Genomic DNA, 11,666 nt, shown 5'->3' with positions numbered 1-11,666 from the left:
TTATTGAATAAAAATAGTAAACGTAAGCTTAACATCACACACATTGAACAGGTTTGGCTTAATAACGACAATTACGTAATGAGATTAGTATTCGTATAAGTACATACCTTAGTAAATTGAAAAACCTTTCTGAGATGAAAAACTTAGAAATTGCCATTAGGTTTTAAATGCAGGGAATTATATAAATAAATGAAGTTGTTTGATTACAATAGTTGATCGAGATAATGCAAAAAATTAATTGTCATTGTAGGATCGATTGTTTTCAATACGTGCTTTTTAAATGTGAATCTTTAAATATGCCAGCTTGCCTTTTATATTCGTTTTAATGTATAAAAATTAAATAAAAAAAATTTCAAATTATGTAATTAATTTCATTTCATTAGTAGATACTGTATTGCTACAGGTATACCAGAGTATTAATTATCATAAATTGCCTAACCGACCATTTATTTGCTTAAGAGATACACATTTCTTAGTAGTTCTTAAATTCACTATTTCAACCATCTGTCAAAGTATCTCGATCATTTAAGCGTGCTCGATAAATATTTATTGGTCTAGTCTGCCTGTGATATGTATATTGCATTTTGCATTTATTTGGCTAAATTGAATTAATGCAACCTTATCATATTGTATCTCTTGTATTCCAGTTAATAATTTGGCTAAAATGTCTGAAGATCAAATGCATTATATTCCTGAGTCAACATCAGTAAGCAAAAGAAAAATGTGCCATATAGTGAAACGTGATGATTTTGATGGTTATGGATTTAATTTACATTCTGAAAAAATTAAACCTGGTCAATATATTGGTAAAGTTGATAAAAATTCACCCGCAGAATCGGCTGGGCTACGAGAAGGCGATCAAATAATTGAAGTTAATGGCGTTACTATTGGTAACGAAAGTCATAAGCAGGTAGTGCAACGCATTAAATCTATCGCAAATGAGGTGCGACTTTTGCTTTTGGATGTAGACCGAAATAACTTAACAAAACACCATCCTATTCCATTTTCTTCAATTTCAAATGATAGCGAATCTGTTGATATAAAAATCAACAACAATGAAAATATTTTTGACGATGCTCTACAGTTCAACTCTGGGAGCAATCCAAACATTAATAGTAAAAGCAGCATCATAGACCGAACTGCTCAAAACGAATGCGAAAATTCTTCAAATAATGTATATAGTGACGATCATGATGACTATAAGGCTGGTGAAGCGATACCTTACAGTGCTAATAATTTTGTCAATGAAAAGACTGTATCAGATCGTGACCATCAACTCAATATTGCACAAGAGCGTAACAGAAAGTGTACCTTAACTGAAGGCGGCAATAGTAACACCACTTCCAATTCTGCCAATTTGGAGCTTCCAATGACTGCAGCTGAAATGCGTGCAAAACTTTTTGCTAAAAAAAAATATAACCCGAAAACCGATATTGTCGATATTCGGAAAAAATTTGAAATTATTCAAAAGCTTTAATTTATTGTATGCTTCATACATTAACACAAAACTGTAAACTTCGAAAGAAACAAACGCAAATTAGTATGCTAGAACTGAGTACTTAATCTTTTATATTTAGAGTATGATATTAATATAATTTTACATGTATCAAATTTAAGTTATGAATAATAATATTTAGAATAATTACTATATGCACGTGACTTGAATGATAATAGAATGATTATGCACGTGAATTGTTCGTATTTGATGTATTATTGTATTTATGTATATCTACAAACAACATGATAATAATTATTTTTAAACAAATTGAATATTTAGAATTATTTCACAAAAATAATCTACCTTTTATGTTTTTGATTTAGCATCTATATTAGCAAAGCTGTAATATTTTGATATACAATTATTGTTATTATTATTATTAGCATGTTCAATACAATTAATATATAGAACTTAGCTTATACACATATTTCAGTAACAAAGTTTTTCCGAACTTGACGGTTTCGTACCATAAATGCCAGTTCATTTATAGTTGTTGATATTTCGTTTGTGAAGCCCTAGCATCACAAAGCTAGCGTGTGCCCTAGCCAAGCATATTTCCGTACCTCTTTTTCCATCGGTTTTTGACCTTTAGTGCGTTAATTTGATGTTATTTTTTGGTATCAAATTCTTAAAATTGTACGCAAACATCTATTTCATTGTAACAGCTTTTGATGCGTACCAGGTTTCACATCAATATAGTGAAACGGATTTGCCAATTATCTTTTTATACCCATCATTAATAGGTCCAATTTGTGGGTTAAAGAAACGATCTAATCAGTACGATTAGATCGTTTCTGTTAAGGGTGTATAGGACTTTATTAAGCTGACTGTTAAGGCTTTTTTAAAAAGATGTATTGGTGCAAAGCATTGCATGACAGTTGTGGTATGGTTTGGTTTCTAAGCGGGTAGAAATAATTCGTTCAGATGTGTGTTTTCAGCTTAACAGAGCATTTTTAGTTCTTGCTGAAAGGTATAGAGCGATTCTACCTATATTTGGTACTCTGTTAGCAGAGAATAGTAGGAAGCATTTCTCTACTTCCACTCCTGCGCACTTCACTCAATTCAATGTGTTTGATGATTAAGCGCTCTCATTAAGCAACAAGTTGCGAGTAATTACTACTTCGGTACAATGTACGACGTATTTGGTCAACGTATTAGGGCACCGGTTGTTACTTTGTGTCGGTACTTAAATCGTTTCTTCTCAGTATGAGCAGGTGATTGGCTAACGCCACTTTGTTCGATGACAAGGTTGCTGTCTTAAATGTATATAATATCAAGGATTGTCTCACATGTCTCCGAACCGATTTTTGCGTGATTATATCGCTAAGTACCCATTTCCTCTTTAGTAGTAAGTACGTGAAGTGCCACGTAAAGGCAGAGGTTGACAGTTGATCTGAGAGACTATAGTATGACGCATCAAAATCCATATCCCTCAAATGATGTGCTTATATATTTTAATAATTGTCTTTTAATAGCGCATATAGATGAGTTGTCTTGAGGAATGGGTCGGACGCCATAGAGTAGGATGAATTATTGTGGTAGTCGGTTTAGTTCACCAACGTTTTTAGATCTTATCGGTTCATTATGATACCACTGCTGAACAAGGAAAACTATGTACTTATCCAAAAATCTAAGTCCATAAAGCACAAGATATTTTTAATCATAGTTATTCTGAATCACATGGAAATGGGAGTTTTCCCCTTTTCCCAATGTTGCTATTCTGAATCATATGCGAATGAAAATTTTGTTCCCTATTCCCAAATCCTTTATTCTGAATCATGTAGGAATGGGAGTTTTTTCTCAATTTTACACAAAATTTTCGCAAGCAAATTGTTTGGGAGATAAGTTAATAAAGTGTTAAAAAAAGTTTAATTTAATATGTAAGTAACTTATAATGATAAGATTTTTGAATATATTTGAATAAAATTGTTATAATAAAAAATAAAATAAATTTAATATTTTTAAATGTTTTTTTTATTTATTTTATCCACACGGGGTTTTTCCACAAATTAAAACGTTAACTTTTGTTATTTAAATCAATAGAATAATGAAAGGAAACCAAATCTTAGAATAAACGGGATTCCTGGAATAAGTTTAATATAATATTTTGTTATTATGCAATGGTATAACATTGCTTCTTTTTTATTATAATATTTGTGCTATAATAAACTATTATTACTGTTTATTAATTGAAGGACATTCCTATTCTAATTATAAAAATAAATACGACTTTTGGAGGGGAACTCAAATTTTAGTTAAAACATTAATAATTTCAATTAATAAATAAGATATTTTACTTTGTTTTATTGAATATAAGAAAAAAATAAATTTATTAGAAAAAAAAAATAGAATAAAAGTTTTTTATTATTTACTTACAAAGTATTCATTATATTAATTTTTGATATTTTGTGCTGTAGAGAAATAATGCGGTTTTTAAATTTAAATGAACATATGATACGCAATTCTTTTTTTGTTTTGCTCATTTTCGCACTTTTCGCCATTAAAAAGGTCCATGGATGCCAAAATTCAACAAAACAAATTTGAAACTATTGTTGTTCCGAAAACAGCTATCTCCCAAGCAATTCAGAATAAGGGAGTTCTATTCTTGCGATTAGCGTGGGAATAGGGAGACTTATTCCCTGGGAGTATTTCAGAATAACTATGAATATTCGCATTCAATACCGCCATGAAAAAGCTTAAGACATGTTTGCCCAAGAAGTTCTCCCTAATTCTAGCTGGAACCGTTTTTTTATCTCCACAGCTACAATATTGATTGGGGCCAGTTTTCAGCCATAAAGCATGTGTTTGAAATAGTGATTTATAACATTAGACACAACCACGCCATACTTTTAATTTATGGATACTGGAGTAGATATTTTTATTCAAAATTAGCCATGTTTATATATATTATGGCTTGATAAATTGCGTCCACGAACCTAGATCTAATTGTATTCCGTTTCGCCGACAGTAGAAGCATAACCTGCTTCCTCCCTTCCACTATCTCCTATAATTTTCCCTTCCCTAGTTATGAGTCGGCAGTTCTCGATTGCATGACTGAAGATATCCTCTTTTGCCTTCGGCTCCTTAATTTTAGCAGGGATCCAAACTCGTATTCTAGGTTTGCTAAAAATCTACTCCTGGCTGCTAGCTTCGAGGTTGGTTTATATTTAAATCTCCGCAATCTTCTATACAGCCGACCTAAAGGGCATAGCCGAGTGTGTCCTGTCGGGTCAGCCTTGAATCAAGCATAGGATGCTTGCCCACCCGTCCAAATTGAAGTTGTATCTGTATGGTGTTATCTCATTTTGGGTAAGGATTGAAAGGTAATTATGGGTATTTTGAAGACTGTAATAGCAGCTTAAAGGTATGATTAGTAACCCTTACAGGGAGAGCGTTATGAGGAGCAAGCAAGTTCTTACGGTCAGTATCACCTGCGAGCTTTTCGGTTCCCATCAGACTACTATAAACAATTGCGTAGAAGCCAGAGAAGCCTTACGGTTGATAACAGATAATAAGACGGTAACATAAATTTAGATATCGACGTATTCATAATATAAAAAAAGAGATTAACTTAATGAACATGACGGAACAAGAATTTTGTTTACCCTATTTGCGTTAGCTGAGCTTCAATAGAGCAATTTGCTGTCAGACTTATTTTAATGATATTGCAAGGTATAACTTTTAAATGCATTCTCAAATCCAATAAATAATTTTTTTCCAGATGATTTTTATTCTTGATCTTATAACAGTTTACAAGGTAGAAATTGTTAATACAATTCTTGTATTAGAGACTACTCTGCTGATATTTTCATCTTTATATAAATGTGCAATTAATATGAATTACACGTGTTTATTTAAGTTATCTATTACTGAAATAGATAACTTCAATTAAAAAATAAATAAATTTTTTTTAGGAAGTTCATCAACTAAATTTTATGTTTCATTACCATAACTTGTTTATATACAATATTTCCTACAAATCTATGATGAAACGCTTTCGTTTTGGTTTTCTGGGGTCAACTGCAGCGGAATTGTATAAATTTATTAATTGTCGCTAAAATATTCAAAATCGTAGTTTGTTTAGAGTTTATGAGTTACGTCCCCTTCACATACACAGTACAGTATAATGGACAACAATGTATAAATATCTATCAATGTATAAGTATCCATATTGGCAACAATGTATAAATATCTATAGTGGACAATAATTCATACATAAGTATCAATAATGTAAACATAAACATCCTGTGTCGCTGAATACAAAGTGTCATTTGATTCACCGCGCCACAGTGAAAAACAAACATAAACACAAATGCAATAATTGCATTCCTTAACTTATCGCACTCTAAGCGTAAATATAAGAATTGTATCATTTCACAATTGTATGAAATATAAACACAAGATCTGATGCCCTAAAGCTCTTTTTAGAAGATTTAGAAATCAGTCTTGGTCAAACTCACATTTATATCACACGTAATATCTTTCCAATAAACATAAATTTTAAAAGTCTTTACTCGAGTGTTTTATATATCGCAAACAAGTTTTTTTTATGTTTTTTAATTGATAAAAACAAAATTTATATTTATATATGATACACACATATAATAAATCAATAATAAACAGGTTGTAATATTTTTATTTTTAATTTGCTTTTTTTTAATTTATGTTATTCAGTTTATGCCATTCGATCGTTGGAAGGATAACAATAGCTACCCGTGAAGTCCTTGGTATGAGATTTTGATTTAATCTTCTGGCACTTACACACGTACACACGTGGTGTTTCTTTTAATTTTTATTAATAGTATAGTATTTATTGCGTAGCTTGACGAAAACACTATAATTGTGTGCTTTATATTTATTCGAGTTATTATTTGAAATAATTATAATAAAGTAATAACAGCAAAATAATTACTCCTTCGCTTTTTATTTATTGTTTGATGAAATGTTGGAATCAACTGTTTGCAAGTACTGAACACTTTAATCCAGTACTTATGTTGATTCTACCAACTTAAAAAACCACTGAATACTTGAATCTAGTGATTTCAACGATTGTATTTGTAGAGTACTTAAATAATACATTAGCGAAAAGTGCACAAGGTAACACTGTTTATTGTGCACTGCTTTTAGTTAGTCGTTCATGAGGCAGTTGGCTTCTAGACATAAGGTGAACACGTTGTTAAGAATACTAATAAATAATATCTAAGATATTACAGTATTCAAAAATCCTAATCACTGAACACTTAAATCCAGTGATTAGGCGCTTATGTGATGTAAATTTGGTACTTGAACCAAATCTACTAAGCTAATAAACCAGAAAAGAGAATCAATGCTGAATGTGACTTCGCTTCAATTGAATTGTCAAAAATTCATTGATGCCTTTTATTTAAAAATTAATAAACAATTACAACAAATAAATTAACTAAAATAACCTAGACCATGAATGCCAAACAATGAACTTGTTACAAATTGCAAGCGTGCATTTTCTTGCAAACGAAATTCGACGCTTTTGCTTTCATGTGTAAACAAGTGTATCAAGTGCGCTGTAAACTATGCTTCTGTAAATTGAGAAAAGCAGATCCAATGATGTCAAATGTGTTTTATGTGAGGGAAATCATCCTGCCAACTACAAAGTATGTCAAGTCTATAAAAACATGCAAAAAAAAATGTATCCTTAATTAATGCCTAAGGCACAGGAACTTCAAATTCAAAAAAATCCTCTGCCTTCTCTAACCAAAAATTACATCAAGAAATTACATCCATCACAAACATTCGAACAAATACCTACAACCAATACGATGCTGTAAATGTCTAGAATATGGGCACATTTCAAAATACTGTAAAAATGATACCGTCCGAGCAGGAGCATGCTTTAGGTGTGGTAATACAGGCCATAAAGCCAAATCTTGCGACAATTCACCCAGGTGTCTGTAATGTCCAGCCGAAAATAACAATCATGTCATGTTAAATAAAATTTGTCCAGTTTACCAAGCCGCTTGTAGAAAATTATATATACATGGTTAAGTGTCTTCAAATAAACTTAAACCATTGTGAAGTTGCGCAAGACCTACTGATGATAACAGCAAATGATCTTACAGCAGAAGTTCTTCAAAACTGCTTTCAACTCAGCGGACTGGAACGCAACAATAGAAGCACTATCAAAACTGGAAATACCGGCATATCTACTTAGAATGATCATAAGCTACTTCAACGACCGTATTCTAATGTATGACACGAACGATGGTGTGAAGACATATTTAGTGACAGCAGGATTTCCACAAGGTTCGGTTTTAGCCCCCTTTTTTTGGAACGTAATGTATGATGGCGTATTTAATGTAGCTGGAGTGGAAGAAACCAGCTGGAGTGCAGTTAGTTGGTTACGCCGATGATATTGCAATTGTAGCGGTCCCAAAAGCTATCAACGAGCTCTTAATGAAATGTGATAGCACCATCTCAGTGGTTAAACTCTGGCTTGAGTCAATGGGCCTAGAATTATCAGAGCACAAAACCGAAGCAATTCTTTTAAGTAGTAGAAAAAGAGTAGAATCTATTGACATACATGTCGGAGAGCTCTCTCTGAAGTCAAGCTCGGTAATTAATTACCAGGTAATTAATTACCTGGGTGTCAAAATAGATCAAAGGCTTAACTTCAAGGAACATCTGAAGTCTGCTGGTGACAAAGCAATCAGAATTGCTGGACGAATACTTATAGACCTACAAGCTAAAGAGGCAGCAGCTTTGAGAGATCCCAAGATTTAAACATGCTGATGACCCCTTTTGTTTGCATTGTGATGAAGTGGTAGAAAGCGTTGAACAAATACTGATAACATGCATATGTTTCACACGTGCTAGAGAAGCAGTAGAAAAATTAATTGGTAACCATATTACTTGTTATAGAGTCATACAATACATGTTGTCCTCTAAAGATGCCTGGGAACAAGTTAATCATATAATTACAGCAATCATGCAACAACTGCGAAGAGACGAACGAGAACACAAACGGAGAGTAAATGATAGTTGAGAAATAGAGCGTTAGTGCTTGCCCTGTCCTTGCGAAGTAATACCTAGTTGGCGGTCCCGCGGGACGTTTTGTAAAGGGCAGCGTTATTTATAGGGGTTAAGGTTGTAACGACACTTTTTCGTCGCTCTGTTTGCCGGGGTAATACTCAGGGGTTGGTCCTGGGTCGTTACAATAAATTTGTATTCACAAGAACAAGACTTCTCAAATAAAAGATTGTGTGTTAAATTTCAATATTTATTTATTATTAAGTTGTCTTAAAACTAACAATGTTTATTCATTTATATTTGATATGTATAAAAATTATTATACCTGTTGTGGAAGAAAAGTTTATGGGTTATAGATGTTATTATCTATAGACGTGTTCACGCCTATATATATATATATGGCTTAGTAAGTTGGAAAGGATCTAAAACGTGTTCACGCTTTATATTAGGTTTTAATAGCAGGATATGAACGTGTTCACGCTTATATTTGCTACTGGGAAAGGATATAAACGTGTTCACGCTTATGTACGGTGGCTATAGGAGGAATAAAACGTGTTCACGCTTTATATTAGGTTTTAATAGCAGGATATGAACGTGTTCACGCTTATATTTGCTACTGGGAAAGGATATAAACGTGTTCACGCTTATATACGGTGGCTGTAGGAGGGATAACAAATCAAAGGAATATTTGGTATGTAAGTCTCTGTTTATACTTAGCTCTGCGACCGACTTTGTATGTTGTGTTTGACTGTCCAAGTCCCTGGTGCGTTCTCTTGTCTTCGAAAGTTGATAACGAGCCTCTGTCTGCTTCTGAACACTTTGCGTGTTGATCACTGACTGCCTCCCCAAGCCAATGTATCCTCTTATATACCCATCAGACCAAACTGTAGTGTAGCGCATTTGTTTGTTTTACGGCTGGTTTGAATTTTGATGTCAATGTATGCGTGTGAATTCTTATTCTACTGTTCAATATTTTGTTTACAGCTGTCTTGAATTCGCCGTGGTGCATTTTACCTGCGCGCGCATTGTCTTCTCTTCTTTTAGCCGCTGCACATATTGTTTACATTTGACGTTTGTTAGAACGCGTGTTTATGTTTGCTAAATTTTAATTCGTAAATTAAAGAGAAAACTATAATAAATAAGCAAAAGTAATATTCATATTCATTAAATGAAAGTAATATACATATTCAAGGTATTTGTTTATTTCTATAAATTCCATAATACAATTTCAAATTCATATTGTGTTCGCAGCAGTCGCAGTTGCAGTCGCAGTCGCCGGTTCGGACTCGTGTTAATTTTTATGTGGGGTGGAAATTTTAATGTAAAAATTCCGTCCTTACATTTCCCTCCTTCTCCGATTAAGAAACAATTCGTACTGTGACCTTACCGGTACGCGTCATTCTTACGGTGTACAGTGTTCCACTAAGTGTTCTGTTGAACGCGATTCGTTTGCCTGATGTTAACTTTTGACGTGCCTCGTTTATTTCTGTCTCCAATTCTGGTGGCCAAGTCGTGCAGATCGTTTTTGTTTTTATCGGACTTGTCAAATGAATGGCAGGCGATGGTGGTGCTCTCGGCGTTTGTGGCGTTTGATCAATGGGCTCCGACACAATGTCTAGCATCCGCTGTAGAAGTTCGTCTGGTGCCAGTGTTGAGCTGAATTTTATACTTTCTGGTGCAGTGTCTTGGTTACCAACACTGCGATTGAGCTCGTCGACTAATTCCGGTGCTTCCAGACAGATAACGTCGTCGTCATCAGTCACCGTTAACGAATGTTCTGCTAATTCGATTGTTGATGGCTGCATTTCCCTTGCGGTGACTTCAGTAGATGTGGAGAATTTGGTTCGCCAACCGAGAGCTCTTGGTTTATTCTTCCTATCGTTCGGTGTTATCCATGGAACTGATTTACTGCTATCTAGGTCATGGGGTTTACCTTTATTTTTAATGTGGAGGTTAGTATTGCTTGTGTATTTTCCATTGGTTTTTTTTATTTTTTGCTTTTTTAGGTTCTTTGTTACATGAGGTTCAATAATTTTACATCTTGGACGAGCTGCTTCTAATGCCTGCAATCGTTTCCTGTATGTCTCAATGCTAATTTTGAATTTATGATCTGCGTTCGACATCTTGATACTGTGTGGCTTAACCGTCAACTAGGATTCTATGGTGAGTTCCGCGACCTTTTATATGTGTCTTTTAACGGATACGTACTCGGATTGTTTTTGACTTACTGTTTAGTGTCCTTATTTATTACTGTTCTCCGTTGTGCACCCTACACCCTGGAAATTTTCATACGTACAGACACACCAACTGATATGAGACAGTTTGTTACCGCATATTTTAAACTTTAACTTAATCCGTTAATAAAGTTATCCTTTAGGAGTTGATAAGTTTTTTTCCGATGTACCCTACAGTCGGTATTTGAGGCATTGACACCGTTAGTTTTTCGGAAGTATTTTAACTGAAGAAACATATATTACCCATGTTATAGATGTTAATAGGTTCTTGGTGTTATCATTTTCTGGTCTCCATGATATACCTTCAGATCAGCGATGTGAGCCTTTATTATTTTATCCGTTCGGATGGATTTCAGACTAACTATTACTGGAGATATAAATTTTTGTACTTTGAATGGCCCGTCGAATTTCGGTGCAAGTTTTGCTGAAAAATCGTTTTTGGCATTTGAGAGGGGATGTTGTCTAACCCACACTAATTGATTTATCCGTGGTTTCCAATCCCGACGACGCAAATTATAATACTTCGCTTGGTTGGTTGCGGCTTGTTGCAGGTTGTGTTGAACGGTTTTGAACACCCGTTGCAGTTTCTCGGCTTTTGCTGCTGGAGCTACTTGAGGATTTCCTGTTCCTGGGGTGCATTCGTCAAATAAGTTGGCAGGGAGTCTCAACTCTCGCCCTTGTACTAGATAGGCTGGAGTGTATTTTGTTGAATCTGATTTCGCAGTGTTAATGGCTAGAGTTATTTCCGGTAACATTTCATCCCAAGTACGATGTTCTTCGCGTGCCGTTTGCGACATTAGCGTCTTAATAGTTCGGTTCGCTCGTTCAGTAGGGTTCTCCTGTGGCGTGTACGGGGCTGTGGTTCTGTGTTTAATGCCCATCTTTACCAACCATTGTTTGAAAACGTTACTAGTAAATTGAGGCCCGTTATC

General features: G+C 34.1%; 1 protein-coding gene across 1 annotated transcript; it reads left to right on the top strand.

Moving 5' to 3' along the window:
- Positions 1-589: 589 nt before the first annotated feature.
- LOC119680455 (Na(+)/H(+) exchange regulatory cofactor NHE-RF1-like) lies at positions 590-3,369 on the top strand. Its single transcript, XM_038093274.1, has one exon. It carries the CDS (start codon positions 665-667, stop codon positions 1,475-1,477), a length of 813 nt encoding a protein of 270 aa, XP_037949202.1. The 5' UTR covers positions 590-664; the 3' UTR covers positions 1,478-3,369.
- The last annotated feature ends 8,297 nt before the right edge of the window (positions 3,370-11,666 follow it).

The sequence above is a fragment of the Teleopsis dalmanni genome, chromosome 2 (genome assembly GCF_002237135.1).
Source record: "Teleopsis dalmanni isolate 2A chromosome 2, ASM223713v2, whole genome shotgun sequence".
In the NCBI taxonomy this organism is placed as follows: domain Eukaryota; kingdom Metazoa; phylum Arthropoda; class Insecta; order Diptera; family Diopsidae; genus Teleopsis; species Teleopsis dalmanni.
This window is presented reverse-complemented; position numbering and strand designations above follow the sequence as displayed.